The 20,350-nt window shown below is 36.9% G+C and overlaps 1 protein-coding gene across 1 annotated transcript in view; it reads right to left on the bottom strand.

Annotated features, from left to right (window-relative positions):
- Positions 1 to 17,710, bottom strand: part of LOC145680496 (uncharacterized) — an 84,335-nt gene extending 66,625 nt beyond the window's left edge. Inside the window, exons 1-2 of the mRNA XM_081751079.1 lie at positions 17,549 to 17,710; positions 11,267 to 11,341 (exon numbers count right to left, since the gene is read on the bottom strand). Coding sequence (XP_081607205.1) covers positions 11,267 to 11,341; positions 17,549 to 17,623 — 150 coding nt within the window. The 5' untranslated portion in view covers positions 17,624 to 17,710. The remainder of the gene's footprint in view (positions 1 to 11,266; positions 11,342 to 17,548) is intronic.
- Positions 17,711 to 20,350: the final 2,640 nt, after the last annotated feature.

The following is a 20,350-nucleotide window of genomic DNA, read 5'->3' as shown; positions in this document are numbered from 1 at the left end:
AGGATTTTTTGGAATGGTTTTCATCTTCTACTTCGTATTCTGCATTATCTCTTCTCTACTCTCAAAACGGGATTTCTTCAATGTCATCTTCAATTTCGGAATCAACCAGAAGTCACAAGGGGTCATGTCCGAAAAGTACAGTGGTTGGTGAACGACTTATATTCCATGTTTCGCCTAGAAAGTCTGGATCACGTGAGATGAATGTGCTGGATCATTGTCTTGATTCAACAGCCAGTTTTTCGCCGTCCAGAAATCTGGTCTTTTGCTCCGAACTGCATCACGGAGTCGGTGGAAAACTTGTTGATAGTATTCTCTTGTCACTGTTTGTCCTTCCGGTGCATACTCGTGATGCACAATTCCACGGATATCAATGGACACAGTTAACATCACTTTGATTTTACTTCGCAGCTGTCGCGCTTTCTTCGGCCTTGAAACCCGGAATACTTCCATTGCGACGATTTTGTTTTTATTTCCAGGTCATACCCATACACCCATGACTCATCTCCAACTCTCGCGGTGTTCAGAAACTCAATATCAGTGCTGGTAATATCCTGCAGGTCCTGTACAACCTCAAGACGGAGTTCTTTCTTTCCGGCTACAGCAGCTTGAGAAGAAATTTCTCAGTCCCTCTGCACATGTTCAGATCAGCATGTAAAATCTAATGTCCAGAATATTTACTGATCCCAACCTCTTCGTTAATCTCTCGTATGATGAAAGGACGATCTTCCTTTATCAGATTTTCCACCTTCACAACAACAACTGCATTCCAAGCGGTTTGTGGCCTTCCAGAACGCTGCTCACTCTCCACTGATATGCAGCCATTTTGAATCGGTTGATCTACTTCTTAATTTGTGTTATTCTTATAGCATAGTCTCCAAACACCTACTGGATCTTACGGATTGTTACGCTTTGAGCTTTTAACAAAATTTGATGCAGTATCTTTGCTCAATTTGTAGTTTCCGTAACAGAAATAAAAATTTCGACGAACACGTACAACAGAACTTCACTCAGCGTCGAGTAGGCAGTGATTGGAGCACTCGAAGGCGGAGAAAAAATTCAAGCATGTACACACTAAGCTCGGATAACTTTTAACAAGCCTAATATGTTTCATTATTTAAAATCATCCAATTTAATATATACAGAGGGAACTATAATCATTTGACCAAAATGGATTTGAAATTGAATTATTTATCAATTTCGAAAATATGAAATTATTATAAGTTGTATCTTAACTAGAACTAGGATTTTGGTGGGAAGAAGTACTGAAAGTAGTGGATGGGAAGGCGAAAAGGAACTTTTTTTCGTTAATAATTATACTACTCGTCCTCTAAAGGTTGAAAAACATCAGACTGTCTCGGTTTGCCAGGAGTACAGTACTATTTCATTGTATTCAACAAGCGAGAAGTAGCGTTTAACTTCTGAAGACACAAAATAAACCTACTTTCTTTACGGCAATCTCCAGGATCGTCACACTAGTTGGATCTCCAACTTCTAAGAGATCGTGGTTTTTCACCAAGCTATTTCCAAGTTTGAATTTTGCTGATCCCTGCAGATTAGCCTTTGAGCTTGAAGTATGTTCTGTTGTTCCTTGCTAAAAAATGTGCACTGCCTCCAACTTCGTTATATAGTCGACAAGCATTTTGTAATCATGAACTTCACGCAGTTCCTTAAAAATATTTGTTTTCAGCAGTAAGCCTTTTGTTTTATCAAAATTCCAACAATAGAACACTACGGCATGTATTCAACTGACCCGCCTATTGGCAACTGAGTTTGGAAGAAGCGGTAATCCCGTTGTCTCCTCATACTCTTGAATACGGTAAGGACACTTAGACTGTGGCTAGTCGAGAAAGCGTTTTCAATGCGTTACCCCCCACAGCGAACGCGACCTAGGTGGCTGTTCGATAATTTTACTTTCACCAGAGTTGTAAATCATACTATGAGCCAGTCAGTGTTTCCAAGTCTTTTCTTTTCATTTCCCGCGCCAGAAGTATAGAATGAGAATGATCTGCTTCAGTTGGTTTCTTGTGAGAAGACATGAAGGTTATCGAAGAAGTATTGTTCTTAGCTGCAGTTTCTTCTTATATAAAGAAGAAAAGACGCAGAGGCAAACGCCCAATCGAAGTGCACCCAATTAATAATTACAAAATCGCATTTTATATCGAGGTCTGGAGGGGCCACGAAAAGTTTAGGGGGGCCCTAGCCCCCCTCTGGTTGCGGGCCTGAGTGCCTAGCAACATTTAGCTGTTTCGTCAGGTATGTGCTAATCTTCACTGTAATAGGAGCTGATATATCTGCAATAAAATTATTGTGACAAACTACACCAAAATCGAGTTGTGGCAAACAACACGCCATCGTTTCAGAGTAGCTTTCGAAAATAGACTTTAATGAAAGGAAGCGTGTGTGTGTTTTCTTGGATGTTGAATTGCCACTTTTTTTCCTAGCCCATTGATTTATATGAAGAAGTATTTTTCTTTTAAATGGACAGGATTTTGATTGTATGATTTTACTAATTTCTCCTTCTGGCCTACTTAAGTGTCACTTGCTTTAAAAATGTTCTTATATAATTATAATTCTTATATTATTACTCTAACATTAATGTAATATTGCTTTAGTTTTTATTTATAAATATAAAAATTACATAATACAGTAGTTAAATTTCGCATAGAATACATTTAAAGATCTCAAAAGAATAAATCAGTACCATAAAATAAAGTTGTTAAAATTCTCCTTTATTTCAAAGAATAAATAGAATGTTTCCTCACATAAATTAAAGGGCTGAGAAACCATGATGGTGTCGATATTCAACACTCTTAAGTGCTACTGTTTTTGGGATTTATCAAACCTACAATTAAAATAATACATATTTCGCTCGACTTTCCTATGAACGCACAGTTTCATTAGTTGTTAGTATATAAATTTCCTACCTCGGAAGAACAAGAAGTTTCCTTACTCTATGATCTAAATCTTAAAAAAAGAAAAAAAAACCATGGCATTACTGAAACAAGAAAAATAAATGTCAGCCTCAAACACCACTCAAAAAGAATGAATATATATATATATATATATATATATATATATATATATATATATATATATATATATATATTCCAAAGATGTTTGAACAATGAAATCACAGCATCAAATATATCAGATATTCGTCAAGTGAATAAATATACCATTACAAATATTACAGAATGCACTTCATCTTTGTTTTGCAAAGCGGTTTGAGCTACGTTGATCCAATTTAGCACGATCATAGTGATCATTGTGCGTGTGGTTTCGAAATTAACTGGATACCAGGCCCATTGTGTATGTCAATTTGACACCGAACAATTTGCACCAAATTTACTTAAAGCGGACAATTTGCCACCTCCATTCTGGGCAATTTGCCGAACTTAGGTAATTTTGTCACGGTAATTTCGTCACTGGTAATTTTGTCACGAAAATATTAGCATGTAGGGAATTTCGTTACCGGAAATTTTTACACAGTAATTTCGTCGTTGGTAAATTTTTCACCATAGTATTAACATATAGGAAACTTTGTCATAGTTATTTTTTCCCCTTTGTTGAACTAAGTACAGACAAAGTAAACGACCGAAACAGCTTACTTTATCTTAATCAAACTTGGAAAACAATTCAGTTGGTGTTAGATTGTTGCTTTTTCAATTTATTCCTACATCCACATTAATCTGTGTATCTGTATAAAAGGGATGTGTATGTATGTTAGGAATGGTATAGAGACGAGATGAAACTCGATACACTCTCGGTCTCGTCTCGAGTCGAAAAACATCGTATCAGACTCGGTCTCGTTTCGATCAGTATATGGAGCTCCTTCGTGATTAAGCGGTAAGCGTACGTGGCGTTGGCGTGGTAGACCTGGATTCAATTCTACGCAGGAGGTTATGTGGTTCGGATTCTACGTTGAGCTGTAGTTCATGTCTGATGTAGCCTTGCTAATATAGTCGAAAGAGACGGAGCAAGAGGCATTTTGTTTAAGATATCCTCTGTATCGAAAACAAATATTAGACCTCAATCAATAAATTCCAACACTTACATTACTTTAAACTATACTAGTTATGCACGTGCCTTTGGAGCATGGGATTCTGGATTTGAATCCTGGTGGGAGATCATTGAAAAGTTTCAACGCATAAAGGTAGTTTAGATTCCACCTTAAACTGTAGGTTCACATCTTGTATAGCTTCGGTGTTGAAAGGGCCGCTAAATTCCAAGCCACCAACTACAAAATTTACATCTTGATATTTTAAACCAATTCTCTGCTTTAATCTGATAGTTTTCCTCTTCCCATGATCTTGCCTTATTCTGAAATTCCTACTCTCTTCCAATTTTAGCATCTTATTCTCAGTTTCAGAACAAAGTTGATACAACACGAGAAGTTGCAGTTAAAAAATAAATAACAGGAATATTTCTAAGTTGCATGGAAAGAAATATCTGGAAACTGAAACATTATGTGTTTGTTTTACAAAACTAAGTTTCGAAATAATTTGGCAACGTAGTCTTTCGGTCATTTCAAAGGCTGGAAAGAGAATAAGACATATTCAATCCCAATTCAAAATTATGGTCTTTGCTGTTTAAAATATTTTCGATATTCCTAAGTACCAAACTATCAGAGGTGGCATTTTCCTCCTTCCTCCTGTGCATACATCTATGACTTAGACCATCTAAGGGCAATTGTTCCACCATCTAACATATCCACCCCCATAAAATGTTGCATAGCCGGCCCTAGCCCTTACGGGCTGTTGCGCCGTAAGGTTTGGTATATATTAGGTATATTGAAAGTTGGCACAACTTTAAGAAAGTATTATTATTACTATATTATTATTATTATTATTATTATTATTATTATTATTATTATTATTATTATTATTATTATTATTACTATTATTATTATTATTATTCATAGTGAACATACAATTTGGCTCGATGTAGCTCTACTTAACAGTATTAAATGATATCATAAAATAAGAATATTCTTACTTTCTTCATTCTGAGAATTCCGTTTCATTCGCTCCCAGTCTGGAACAAATATCTCAGCCACTTCTCTCAACATTTTTATTTTTAAATCACGATTCATGTAGTTCGAATCTCTTAAATCATATAGGTATGGCCTATTTTGTATTTCGATTATAAACGCCTCTGTGTTAAACACACTAACTATGATTGGAGATATACACAGGACACGTTTTTTCAAACACAACTGAAAATTTCTCTTTGTGATTACACTTGTGGTTATCTGCTTCGGGTGGAGTTCGAGCTTGAGAGATAGGAGCTCAAATTCAAGTTATTTCTTTGTTTCATCTTTTGCCTAAAGCCAAATATTTTTCTTATAGATTACCATGGCACGTGTCAATCAAGTGTATCATGAGAAATAACTCTATTGTGTTACATAGATTTTTCTGTGATTAGCTAATTTTTCGGAATTTCCTTGTATTTTTGTGAATTTTCTTTTGTTATACACACATACTTCATGATAGCAGAGTTCCAAACTCTGCAGAAAGCGTCTTCCAAGCAGCTGTTTCTTGCTACAATCTCCTTGCCTGACAACAAGTCTTTCCTTTTTGTCCTTCCTTTTGAAATTTTTTAAACAGCAGGCGGTCTATTGTTCCGAAATGCACCAAATACGCTCGAGCTGACATTTTCTCCGCGTTTTTAGTGCTTTCGCGTTTGTGATTAGCCATCTACATTTAAATACATGGTCAGCGTATTCCAAGCGTACGCATGAGCAATAAATAATCTTTGCAATCGCCTGAAGTAGCCGGGTACTTAAGTAGAACTTTTTTTTTTCATTTTAGCAATAAAAGGATTATCTTTACAATATTTCGATCGCACAAATTTACATACACGGTGTGTGCTATACGTGTAACATGCCACTTTTTTGCTGTCGAAACATTTCAGTAATCTGAATGCAGACAACATACTGTATATGCTGCCTGGTTGGTCAGGATTGTTATACGAGTACAAGTACTTATCACCTGGGCATAAAAACGTGCAAGTATCATTGAACACATACTTTACACTCGTAGCATTAATTTCATCTAAGCAAAATATCTTCAAAACATTGGATTCACCGGATCACCAGTCAAGGGAGCAGCCAAAATACTTAGTACTACCTTTTCATAATCTGTAGTTTCGTTCAAAATAAAATATAGTGGATAATCCCCAAGAACTGACTCAACGTGTTCAATAATTACGTTGTAGACAGGACGTACATTTCTTTTAAAGTGTCTTTTTACCCTGGATTAACGGCTTAGCATACTTTCCAAGGAAAGATTTCACAGCAGGTTGATTCGCTTCATTTAATGGTGTACCAGTTTGCAGAAAGATGTAAGCTACATTTCTGGCAAATTCATGTTTTCATCTTGAATACTTTCAGGAGTGAAAGATTCTGATATGTAGACCTGTTTTCTACCTGTAGTATCACAATGTTGTTAGTAATCCTCTAAGATTGGTGGTTCTTGTCCACAGTAACACTGCGTTTCTATTCTATTCTATTAATCTCCCTTGCGGGGGATTTTATAAAAAAGTTACAGGACTATGGTCCAGTTGACTGCTTCACTATAATTGTTTTAAAACTTTTTGTTGATATTATAATAGAAGATGGCCCGTTCCAAAATGGACGAATTGGCCTGTTTCAAGTAATTTTGTTTCCACTACACTAAATTGTGTCTAAAATTGAAATTGTGTTTTAAATTTAAATTGAAATAATTAAAGAGCGTGACGCTCTATTGTGTAAAACATTTTACGCCATCTTGCCAACCCACTGCATTTCATGGTTAATATCGCATTATCACATCATCTGTAACGATTATTTCATTTTCATCTTCTTTAATAATTATAATCAATCTTAGCTTGGCAGCCGATAATTTAGTAGACATTTTAGAAAAGACAAAAACACCAACAAAACGAAAAACAACATGGTAATAATAATAGTAAATAAATACTTCGTTTAGTACTGCAGCAGAGTTGCCAGTTACAAACAAGCAAATTTCCCAATCAATAACTGAACACTCCATCCCTAAAAGTGAATTTGTATTCTGCAATAAGGGTAAATAATTTTGGTCACAACACGATGTACTCAAAGTTTCACTTGCGTGTATAAGACGTGCTTTATGAATATACACTCGGGACAGAAATGAACTTTAACAGTTCTTGCAAGGAATGTAATCTACGTTTTCTGGATCTTTCGTATCGTTTTCTATGTAATACACGATTATTTTATTATATGGGAACCCCAACTGCAAATGGAAAATGTAAGAAACAAAATAAGGGTACGTGTGTTGATAACTTTCAGATAAGAAAAAAAAGTACTAAATAAAATTTGAGTTGATAGCTTCCACCAGTTTTTCAAAAGTTGTCTGCTCCCCATGCCTACATTTGCTATAGATGACACTTCTTTCTAACATTGACTCTTTATTTATTTATTTACGAAAGATAATTTGTGATTATACTTGCTTTAGTAGGGAGTAGCAAAATTTCATAGTTTCAACGAGTTTTTATTTTGTATTTACATTTTTCGAAATCTAAGAGGGGAGCGGGTGACCCCATTTAGCAAATGGCACCAAAGAGTTGCTTGGACACTTCTAATATGACGTCCTTGATCATCCACCATGTAGACCCGACCTCACACCCAGCAACTTCCATCTGTTCCTGTAACACTTTAATGACAACAACGAGGTCAGGGAAGAAGTCACAACCTGATTCCAAGATGCAGGTGTCGGATTTTTGCTGTTCTGAGATATAAAAACTTATTCCGCGTTTGAACTAATGTTTTGGAAAATGATGGAACTTAAGTACAGAAATAGTCTCCATACCAGTGCATTCAGTATATTTTTTCTTTACCTCCATTATACAGGGTGTTCAAGAGCGACTCAAACACTACCTTTTTCTCGAGAACGGTACATGCTATCAAGTTGAAATAAAAAATTGCATCAGAAATGTGGGTCCAAAGAAGCTGTAGAAATTATTTACAGAATCCCGAAAGCCCTCTTCGTGGTGTAATGGGTGCACATGCCCCGTTCTTGCGATTTTAAAATGGGAAGGATATGTTTCGAATGCACATTCGAAAAGGTGGGGAGAAAACAAGATTGCCCTACGAAACATTTGTCCGTACTACCTACCGTTTTCCGTGTACCAATTGTTTTTTTTTTCAAAAAAAAATGAAGGGGCGCGAAATAGAGTATACGGAGTTTACTAATTAAGATAATGTAAGCATCGTCACATCAGAAGTGCAAGACACACGCTTTCCAATGATATGCCACATGGCGACTCAGGGTCTTTAAAAAGAAGAAACTGCGTGACCCAAAAACGGGGGGTCCAAAGTAAGGTCAGAACTCGAAAATTTCAAATGGAAAGGGGGAGGTCGAGTAATACCTCGTTGCAAAGGTCTTTGCAAATGTTAAAAGATTTCGAACACGATTTTGGAATCCACTAACCACTTTCAACATGGTGATCATAACAATATCGAAACCCTGAATTTCTGGTTCGTCATGAAGAAATAAAACGTACTAGTAAAGTTGCCCACTTGACCCCCCCCCCCCAAAAAAAAAGGGCGGGCACGTAATAGTACCACAAAGAAGCAAGTTCCATTTGAATCCCCGTAAGCTTTTCACACTGACCGGTTCAACGCAAGTTTTGTCGCACAGGTGAAGGTGTGCTTAGCTCTTCTGTCAGTTCTAGTGTGTGCTTCCGCTGATAATATGAATACGCCACTCCAATCTTGGTCTCATTTACCGTTGTTTGTTGTTAGACGTTGCGTCGTCGAAGGGATTGTATCTAAAATCTGGATTTGTTAACGTACATTGCTAGTGGTCGTGTGCATTTCTGTCAATTACTTCGCATTGGCAAATCTTAGCATGTAAGTTGAAATGCCTTCACAAATGAAGATGCATTTGATATGTTTATGGTGTTGGCTGAGTGCCAACGAAATAGTTCCGCTGCTGCTCGTGTGTATGCTGCTAGCTATCCCGATCGGGAACATCGTTCAAGACATGTGTTTCGCAAACTTGCCGAACGTCTACGCAGAAGAGGAAATGTTCAGCCTTCTAGCAGTCACAGGAATGAACGCATAGCTCGGCCTGTTTGAGGTAATAGGTCTGCTGATGTACTTGCAACCTTCCATATTAATCCTCACATGAGTATCTGGCAAGTTGCTCGCGATTCTGGTGTCAGCGCAACTACAGTGTCAAGGATTTTGAAGGCTAGCACATTTCATCCATACCATATGTCCTTGCATCAAGAGCTACATGGCACTGATTTTCAAAGCAGGCTCGACTTTTGCATGTGGTCTAAAGCTCAAGCGCATGCAAATGCTCGATTCTTTGACGAAATAGTGTTGTGGTCTGATGAGGCTACATTAAAAGTGACGGTCAGGTAAATCGTCACAGCATGCATTATTGGGCCGCTGTAAACCCACAATGGATGCAAGAGGTTGGTCAGCAACGTAGATGGTCTGTGAATGTGTGGTGTCGAATCATCAGCGGAAAAATAATTGGACCTCTTTTTTTTGGAGCGAGTCTTACGAGTGCTGTTTACCGTACATTTCTGCAAGAACAATTGCTTATTCTTCTCGAAGACATCTCCTTACACATCAGGACACACATTTGGCTACAACAAGATGGTTGCCCAGCACATTTTCAACTGACAGCGAGGAATCAGGTGAATGCAATGTTTCGTGGTCGCTGGGTAGGTAGGGGTGAACCTGTGCCATGGCCTCCTAGGTCACCAGACTTAACATGTTTAGATCATTAATTATGGGGACAACTTAAGGAAATCGCCCCACAGCAAGGGACATGATGGAGCGCATAGTTGCTGCATGCAGGCAGATTAGTGAGGAGGGAATTATTGCGGCACAGAATAATCTCAGTTACCGTGTGCAAAAATACATTGAGGCACAGGGCAGGCATTTCGAACATCTACTGTAAATTGGTAAATGTGCATCGAAGTCAGTGCTTTATCTATTCTTTTCGTTTTCGTTCATCATTCGTTTCTCATTGTGTTTCGTTTTTCTTTTTATTTCACTAAAGACTAATGTACTATCTTTTGTCAAGCAACGTTGTGGCAATCATTTTCTGTACAATGAAGGACCTTTTCAGTTGACGAAGCAGCCGTTAAACACGCCAACGAATTCCTTATTGTGAGTGGAAATCGTTGCTAGTCCTAAGCCTGGAAAAAATGTGAAGGGCGGTACAAGTTACATTATTTCTTCATGACGAACCAGAAATTCCGGGTTTCGATATTATGGTCACCATGTTGAAAGTGGTTATTGGATTCGAGTTCGAATTCTTTTAACATATGCAGAAAACTTTGCAACGAGGTATTACTCGACCCCCCCTTTCCATTTGAAATTTTCGAATTCTAACCTTACTTTGGACCCCCTTTTTGGGTCACCCAGTTTCTTCTTTTTTTAAGACCCTGAGTCACCATGTGGCATATTATTGGAAAGCGTGTGTCTTGCACTTCCCGAAACAATGACGGTGCTTACATTATCTTAATTAGTAAACTCCGTATACTCTATTTCGTGCCCCTTCATTAAAAAAAAAAAAAAATGGTACACGGAAAACGGTAGGTAGTACGGACAAATGTTTCGTAGGGCAATCTTATTTTCTCCCCACCTTTTTGAATGTGCATTCGAAACATATCGTTCCCATTTCAAAATCGCAAGAACAGGGCATGTGCCCCCCATTACACCACGAAGGGGGGCTTTCGAGATTTTGTAAATAATTTCTACGGATTCTTTGGGCCCACGTTTGTCATGCATTTTTTTTTTTTTTAATTTCAACTTGATAGCATGTACTGTTCTCGAGAAAAAGCTAGTGTCTGGGTCCCTCTGGAACACCCTGTATTTCTTATATAATCTTGTTTTTCGATTGTATTTTTACTTTTCTAACAAACCTCGTAATTCTCATCCTAAATGATCAGTTATAGCTCCTATTGATCTATACGTTTAGCGAATTTATGTAATAAAGTGATATTTTCGACTTTTAACTAAATTTTACTCATCGCTATTTCGAAGTATGAAAAACTAGTAATTTTACTGGATCTTTTTGCAATCTTAAAAGAAGGGATTCAAACTAAAAGTACGGTTGTATGTGAGGACTATACTTTGAAAGGAAGAAAGCGAACGAGAGAGAGATGTCCGAAGAAATTGTGAATAAGGAAATTAGGCAAAAAAGAGAAGGATTTTTATTTAATTTTTAGTAAACCTGAATTCATACCATAAATCAACATAAGTTAAAGGAAAGTTCCTTACCTCTGGACCTGGTTCAACTATTGCTGAAACGAGATACTTAATATGTCCCCATACTCTATGTAAACGTTCTGCACACTGAAAAACAAAAATACAATTTAAGATATATCTAGGTGAGAGTTACTGCTGCATATATGCGTTCATTAGTATATATTACGTCATGTATTGCTAGATGTCGCATAATATCAAATTGTATTTTATAAGAATCTGTGGATTTCGTATTGTAGTGTCTTGTAGTAGTATTTCAGAAAACAAAGACAGGCAATGCAATTCCGTTATAGTGCCCTTTAATGAAGGTTACATGTTGCAGTGATAATTAAATTTATGATAATTTCTACTGATTTTTCATTAGTGTTAAAGAATTTAAATGTGGAATTGAATTGTAGGTCTTTTGCTCAATAGAAGGGGGAAATTAATACAGCATTTAAAAAAAAACTTGAAAAGTTAGGAGAGATTAACGATCGATGAACAAACCAGTCAACAGAAATCCATTTTTTTTTATTAATTTAGATCTTTCTCGCTAGTAAACATCCAATTTTTATGCCCAAAAGTCTGTTAAAATTTGTACGCAACTATTTTTTTTAATCAATATTTGCATTTCGCATGCGTTAATAATACAAGGTCTGTCCCATGTGCTCCATTTTCTTCTGCCGCGACTATTCGTCGCACAGCGTTGCAGCTTGCACGGAAGGGTGGGTGGTGGAGTCTTGGGAACACAGCGCGACCAGCGCCAGTCGGCTCCGACCTCCTGGAGAGTGCCTATTTCAGTGAACCCTTGTGTGAGTGCTCCAATGGAGTGCTCGGTCGAAATCAAGATGGAAAAATCTCTCGAGCAGCGATACGCGATGAAGTTTTGTTTCAAACTTCAGAAAACGCCATCGGAGACTTTTGAGTTGCTTCAGAAGACTTTAGGTGCGGAGTGCATGTCATATTCACAGTGCAAAAAGGTGACACAAAATATTCCAGGAGGGTCGTGAGAAGATCGCTGATGAACGATCAGGTCCCCCCTCAATGGAGATGAAAGTTCGGTTGAAAAAGTGCGAAACAGACTAATACCGATTACTCTTTAACTTTTATGATGACCTACGACTTAAGGAAGATGAAAGTTATAGCAAGTTAGTTTCGACAAGTTTCATGATTTTTGTGTCGGTTATGTGGACAACAGTATGCAATAAAATCATATTTTACCTTATCTCTTTATGAAAAATTTGCATTTAATTTTATGAATGTTTGCTCAACCTTAATAACATCTCAAAATCTTTTGTTCACAAGTAAATACAATGTGCATTTTCATAAAAATGTCTGAAGTCTATTATCTACCCGTAGATTATCGTGTGTAATGCAAATATTACAATACTTCTATAATCCCATCCTGTACATAAAAGACGTAAAGATTTGTATGATTGTTTTGAATAAAATGGACCGCTTGGAGTGTAATGGAGTGTAATTCCAAAATCAAAATTTTCTAGAAGTGAACTTAAAACTTCAACATTTCATGTAAATCGCATCAAGACAATGTTATTCGCTACCAGCATTAGGAATTAAACTTCATAATTGTTTTTGGATATAATTGAATTTTTCAAGGGACATTTAACATCAAAGTTCTTCCCTGTAATATTTCCAATTTGAAATTACACCTCTTGGAATCCAAGCGGTCCAAATGATGCGGTAAACTTATTACTAAAAGTAAACAATATTTGTCTGTAATAATCTCTATCTTGATGCCTTGGCATAGGTGAATTGCATTTTAATACATAAGTACAGTAAATGGAAGAAACATTACTACACTGCACGCATATATACGAGGGCTATTTATTAAGTAAGGTCGATTGCCAATACAAAAAAAAAAAAAAACTAGTAAAGATAGTGCCATATATTTTTGAATATTTCCTCTGTACATATTAAGTTATCTTTCTACATAGTTAACATGTTTGTTAAAATATTTATCTATCGTTTCACAAGTTTTTGTATGCTCACATCGTAGAATTCACCTATCTGTCAGCGAAGCCAATCTTCAGCCGTTCTTTTCACTTCTTGATCGGTGTCAAACCGCTGACCCACGAGAAACTGCTTCAAGTAGGGAAAATATGATAATTGCTCAGCGAAAGGCACAGTCTGTATGGTGGGTGGCCCAGTAGCTCTCACCCAAAAGATCTGATTAACTCTTGAGTTTGAGCAGTAGAATGAGCGCATGCTTTATCATGTAGCAAGAGAACATCAGATGACAATAAGCCGTAGCGCTTGTTTTGTATAGCACATCGAAGCTTTTTCAAGTCGTAGAGTAAGCAACTGAGTTGATGGTTGTTTCTCGTGACATGAACTTGACTAACAAGGCACCATGGCGATCCCAGAATACGATAGCCATAATTTTGCGTCTTGTCTGTTTGCAGTGTTTGGCATTCATTTTGACTGCATATGTCGTGTGTCGCCATTCTATTCCTTGCCGCTTCGATCATGGAATCATTCGGGAAACATATTTCATCCCCTGTGTGACAATGTGGTGCAACAGTTGAGCTCCTTCCTCATTGTATCGGGTCAAAAACGTCAAAGGACTAGTCAGCTCGTAAGCAGATTGGGAATCTATCGCGCGTACAGTTTTTGGAACTTCAAGGTTTAAAAAATGATTGTGTACAGTACCGACCGTGAAATGTGTGGAAGTTCCAATGACAACGTGGAAATCTTTAAACGCCGGTTTTCATAGACTTTTCTGTGTCTGTGATTACAGACGGTTGGCCCGATCGAGGTTCATCATGAACATTGTCCACCCTGTTCTTCAACGATCACACCCATTTATGCACCTTGCTGTCACTCCTTGCATTCGGATCGTTCGCCTCACATATCTGGCGATGAATTTCCATTGCTGATAAATCCACTGCGTTCCTGGCTGTTAAAAATCGAATCAAAGACCTTATTTCACTCTTGGCGGGATGCTCAATTTGACGAAACATTCCAACTGTTCAAACTGAACCATACACACTGACGCTATTATTGCATCTGGTGTCGCCTCGGGAGTGTACTCTCGGAGGGGCAAATAGGGGCACGGTCCCCGAACAACTTCCTGATCCCCCCAATTGGAGTTTGACTATTACTAAAGCAAAATGAAGAATGCTTATAATAGAACAAATAGAAGTGCCCGTTCTTCACGTGGGAAGAATAAGGTTTAAATTAATATAATAGCAGAAATTTGATTATTGTAAAAGTTCTCTCTTTTTTCCTAGAAGCGGAATTGCCGAAAACACTACAATACATGTTTACTCATTTTGGTTCTTATATATCGAATTTTACACCTCCAACTTAAACAATACTCACATTAAGCAATTTTTGAATAAAGAATTGGAAATTTTTAATATTAGAAATTGTCCCTTTTAGAAGCCGAAGTTTTGAAAATTCTGAAATACGTTCCCGATTAATTGCAATTAGAAGTTTATGTATCAGACCTCTTAAACGAATACTTATATTTACTAATACGAATACTTAAGTTTTTCTATATAAAGAATCGGAAATTTGAATATTATAGAAATTGTTTCTTTTCCCCATTAGAAACAGAATTGTCGAAATATGTATTCTCGAATTTTTATTTAAGAGCTTATATACCGAATTCCACTCCTCTAGCGTGAGTGAATCCTCATATTTGACAGTTTCATATAGAAAGATTCTAAATTTGAAGATAGAAATTGCTCCCTTTTCATAAATTTAAAAGTGAACTGTTCGACAAATACTGAAATAAGTGTTCAGTTACTTTTAATGGGAGTTCATATACCAAGTTTTATCTTCCTATAATAATATGAGATACTTCATTCTTAAGAAAAAAAAGTTTGAACGTCCTTTTATCTCCTTTAATATATGTATTTTTTTTTTTTAAAAAAAATAATAATTTCTTCTGATTTGTTTTCGTGGCAAGAGAGTTTTCTGTTCAAATTTTATTTCTAGCTATAGTAGTATAACCTATGTTGATGAATGAGTCATTTATATGTAATAGTACAGATCTGAAAGGAAACAATTCTCTCAGCATCAACACATAATTAAAAACTTCCCAGCTGCAATAATTAGTGCAATACAGATCAGTGGCATACCCAGAATTATATCATGCAGAGCACTAATAATTGCTGTAACGAAGAAATGTGCTTGCACACCCATAAACAGACTCCAAGCATTATGTGGAATCAACGGCCATATAGTCGGCTGAACTACTTTGTGGGCTTTTGTGACATAGAGTGTAGTATTTTATTTCAGCACATGGAGGTGAGACAGATAAGAAAGAAGTTAAATTCTTTCCAGTTTTCGTTAGTTACACAGTATTGAAATACTGATGAAATTTATTCAGAACAAATAAATTAAACTTCCTGGCGCTGCAACCATGAAAGACTAGCTAGATAGTCTATGTTTGACTGAGTGATGAGTGGCAGCGCATCGGATCCCAAGCGCCATTATTTCTGGCTTTTTGGATCAAAGATTGCTATCATCTATCTATTAAAATGCTAGGTTTATACGTTTGTGGTCAAGGAAAGTTTATATGTTTGTGACAAATCCTTTCGACAATGAGATCTGGGAAACCACAAGCGCTAGAAATGTGCCGTTCTTTCTTGCTGGTCGATTCCAAAGTTTGTGTAGATTTGCCAGTTCTCATTCCAATTTTTTTTTAAACTTATCTTTATTTTTTTCTATTCCACATTTTAGGGGTCGTTTTGACCCTATTAGTTTAATATTGGCACTAGGACGTTAAGGTTGATACCCTAGTGAAAGGCAACGAGTAGAGAAGCTACGTACAGCGGGTTGATGGATATTTCAGGCACTTTGTTTTAATTCGAATGACAAAACCTATTGCAAGCTGACAACTTCGAAGGGTTATGGACCCACAATGAGGCGTACTCGGATATGTAATTATAAGTAAAAATTATTTGCATTTGGTATCATCTATCACTTATCCAAGTTTGCCACAAACCCACCCCAACATTCTACATATTAAGATACTACATTTACATGTTTGTCTATGGCAATTCCCTCTCTTTGAGAGTCTTCCTGACATTTACTTGTGTCCGTAAAAGGACCTGCACAGATATAGTGAGAAGTGGGAAGGTGATTACGCTCATATTAGAACTGTGCGTTGTGTAAATAGCACAGGTTGAGCTAGTACTTCTTAATTCAGGCAGCTCCTCAATTGCTACATAATGTTAGGTGAATATAAGACAATTTTAGATTTTAATTTAGAGGTGTGTGTAACGTGACATAATTTTACAATATTGTTCACGTTCAACGAAAAAAAGTCAAAAGGTGAGATCATCGATAAATCTCAATGAAGTAAACAAAATTTATATTGGTAAGTATAAATCTCCATGTATAGTTCTCGAAAAAGATCGAGTAAAACTTCTTATTATTACTTTTTTCTTGTAAATATAAAAATTGATGCTGTAGATTGACCGCCTCCTATTCAAATGAAACTGATGCTGAAGTATACTCTCATTTTTTTTTATTATAACACAGCTATACATGTAAATATAGACAAAATATCTTAAAATTATATATAACATAAGTGTGTGTGTGTGTGTGTGTGTGTGTGTGTGTGTGTGTGTGTGTGTGTGTGTAGATACATAAATAGTACAGTGCATTCAAAAATTTGCTGTGCAATTGGTTATGGCAAAGAGATAGCTACATAGAAACTCTATTGTAAATGTTAAAAACGGTAAATGGTAAAAACTGTAAATGTTAAAAATGATTTTTCTTAGCTTGAAGGCACAGGTTAAGTTTTCTACACACATTTTTGTGAACACTCGAAGTAAATATCGATGATCGATAAATTGTATATACTTTATATATGATGGTGTCTTTCGATACTTTAATACGTAGTTTTAGGTCGATTCTGATACTGTTGAGCCACTTTTTAATGAATAGTGTTTCACATCTTCTCTATATTTATGCATGTTCAATCAAAAACACTTATTGGTCCATTGTTAACATTGTAACACACACCTGTACTACTTGATACTCAACAGAACTATTATCAACATTTGAGCACAATAGCTGATTACAATGCAATGTGAACTGTCTTTGTTTATTGTGCAATATACGTCTTTATTGAGTTGAAAGTCTAGTTTTGTTCCTGTCTGTCTGATATTTGCATAGCATAACATAAGCATACCCAAGGAAAAAAGTTAATTTTTCAATTCTTTTCTCACAACTATAAGTACTTACCTACATTGCTGAGCAACTTTCTGATCACACTGTATGTATATGTAATTGTATATAATTGTAATTTGTAATAATTATATAACATATTTTTATGCTTACACAGTTCATATATTTCCTGCTACCTCCTCCATCAGGTCTTATCTTGCCAGAATGTTCTTTAGAATGGCTTGACATAGTTTGGGAAAGCCAGTGGTGGCATCGTAGAAGACTTCTACCATGACATGGTAGTCTTATAATAATTGTTTTCTGTCTAATTATTTACTGTGTATTTTTGTTTCCATGACTGCAAATAATTACATCTATTTTTCATATACAGAAATACGAACAAAATTGAATATTTTCAGTGAACCTTATCATAAAATGAAATTTCATACCTACTTGATAAGAAAGGACCCATGGATACTTTTTTGTACACTGAGTACTCACTGAATTCCGACGAGGCCTCCACAGAAGAAAGTGTGGCCAACAGCCCAGCTGATTACACGACCGCCCCAACGTGTAGTATTGCAGAGAAAGAACACACTCGAGCTACATGTTGGTAGACAGCACACTCTTATAATGGGAGGTGAGCAGGATTTATTCACATTCCAATAGGGCATGATTGTGGGTACTCGAGCAATAGATGCGTCAATAACCGAGACTTATTTGTCGGATGATCCCGTTCCTGTGTAGTGAACGTGCACAAGGAGTGGGAAGAAAATGGGGTAACGATCTCCAAGAGACGGAACTGCAGGGACGCACGGAAGTTTAAAACGTGGAGCGAGCGTTGCGTCAAATAGTTAGTGAAGCCCAAACGAACCTCAGTGTCCAGGAATTATGTGACTAATACAACGGTGGATGCACAACACCCATATCCCATACAAGTACACGGCGTACACTAGCACGCAAGTTCTACAGCAAACTCCCACTCCTTACGACTCGTCACCTCCGACTTTGTCGCGCTTGGGCATGGGAACACTAACTGGACAGTGGACGATTGGAAAAGGGTATGTTAGTCCGATAAATCACGGTTTGTGCTACTTCTCTCGGACGGGCGTGCGTATGTGTGGCGCGAACAGCACGAAGCTATAGATCCCTCGTGCATGGTACGTACTGTACAGACAGATTGTAACTACTGTATAATTCTGGGACCTTTGGTGTGCATGGACCACAGTGTGATATACGTTGTGTATCTGCAGGTGTTAGGGGATCACGTACATCCTACAACGCAAAACTTCTATCCACATGAAGACGGTATTTTTCAGGACGACAATGCACGGTACCACCAAGCCAGGACTGTACTTCCTTGGCTTAAGGAACATTCCACGGAGCTGCAGCATGTGAATTGGCCCCCCTAACTCACCGGATTTTAATCCTATAGAACATTTATGAGATGTTGTGAAACAAGATCTTCGCACCATGACTTCTGCACCGATATTTGTGGTTCATTGCAAAATGCCATTAGGAATATATGGTATCAGATCTCTGTGGAAACATATCAGCAGCTACAAGAATCCATGTCACGCTGTGTTCAGGCTGTCATTTATGCAAAAGATGAACCAACGAAGTATTAACTAGGTGGTCACAATTCAGTGAGCACTCAATGTATTTTGCTTTACAGAAGTGATTATATTTGTGCAAGGCTAAGGAAAAAATATGTTCCTGATAGTTCGATATTTCAGCTTCATAATACAAACGTTACAAGGGGATTACATTAACGGGAACACTGGATCAACTTTTGCCGGAGAGGTCATTTTGTACCTTGGAATAATGTTTAACCTATGGATAATACTAAATGTAATGATGAATCGATTCTTTTCTACGACAAATTTAATTGTTACAAAATGAACGATAAAATAGTATCCAGAAATCATAGCCTGTTTTTTTCTTTCTCGTTGGGATTGTAACTTTTGCTCCATAAAGTAATTTAATAACAAAGGTCACAATATCCTCTAGAGTTCTGGCACTAAGCGGTCCACATTTTTTGCAACTATCGCTTGAATTATGATAACTGGGGACAAAATAGTACAAATTTATCATTTTTAATAAATTTTATTAGTTATCTCGGAGTATTGCACATATGTGTACCTGCGGTTTTAACTAAGAGTTTGCAATACATGGTTTCTCACTTTGTTTGTGTAAATATTTTGTAAAATACACAGGTGTATATGACATCTTTCGGAAACTGCCTTGCATACTTTGTTTTATGTTAATGATACAATAAAAAGATTTCAAAATAATAGATATCTGTTACATTGTACAAAATCATCTTGCTTACTTTATGTGATACTGATGAAGCAGTTATTTCTCAATACATATAGATACATATTACATTTTTCGCAAATCACAGTACTTCGGGATTTACGCCTTTCATATCGACACCTGCTGGCAAATTTGTCATCCAGAAATAAAGGTAAATACCCAATATTGTCGTTACATACTTCTGGTACTGGCTAGCTGATTACTCTCCTTATCTTCGTTGCCCGGTGTGATTCTTCTCTAGCTTCTTCCGGTATTTCAGATAAACTATCGTCGGCATTTCTGCGAGTTTTCTTTGCTTCTCCAGGAAAATGAATGAGAGTATTTGCCAAATCATGCGATAGCGAAGTGTTAATTGGTTCTTCTTCGGAAGACCCTCTTCATTACACCTTCTGCGATACATTAGCCAGTAGTTCACTAGAACTAAATCAGCAAAATGGTTGAAAACGCCCACTGGCCACTTTCTAGTGCGTATTACGCCTCTGCAAAATGCCAATAACCTATTCATTAAATCAATACCACCCATTTTATGTTGTGCATTCCAACATTAGCACGCTGCGAAACATCGACTTTCTTCTTTTCCTCCTTACTCCATTTTCTACAAACGTCCGCTGGCTTACTGTGAACACAAGATGACAGGTGTGAACATCGAATGATTTCATC

This window comes from Thermobia domestica, chromosome 3 (genome assembly GCF_964235325.1).
Source record: "Thermobia domestica chromosome 3, izTheDome1.hap1.1, whole genome shotgun sequence".
Lineage (NCBI taxonomy): Eukaryota > Metazoa > Arthropoda > Insecta > Zygentoma > Lepismatidae > Thermobia > Thermobia domestica.
This window is presented reverse-complemented; position numbering and strand designations above follow the sequence as displayed.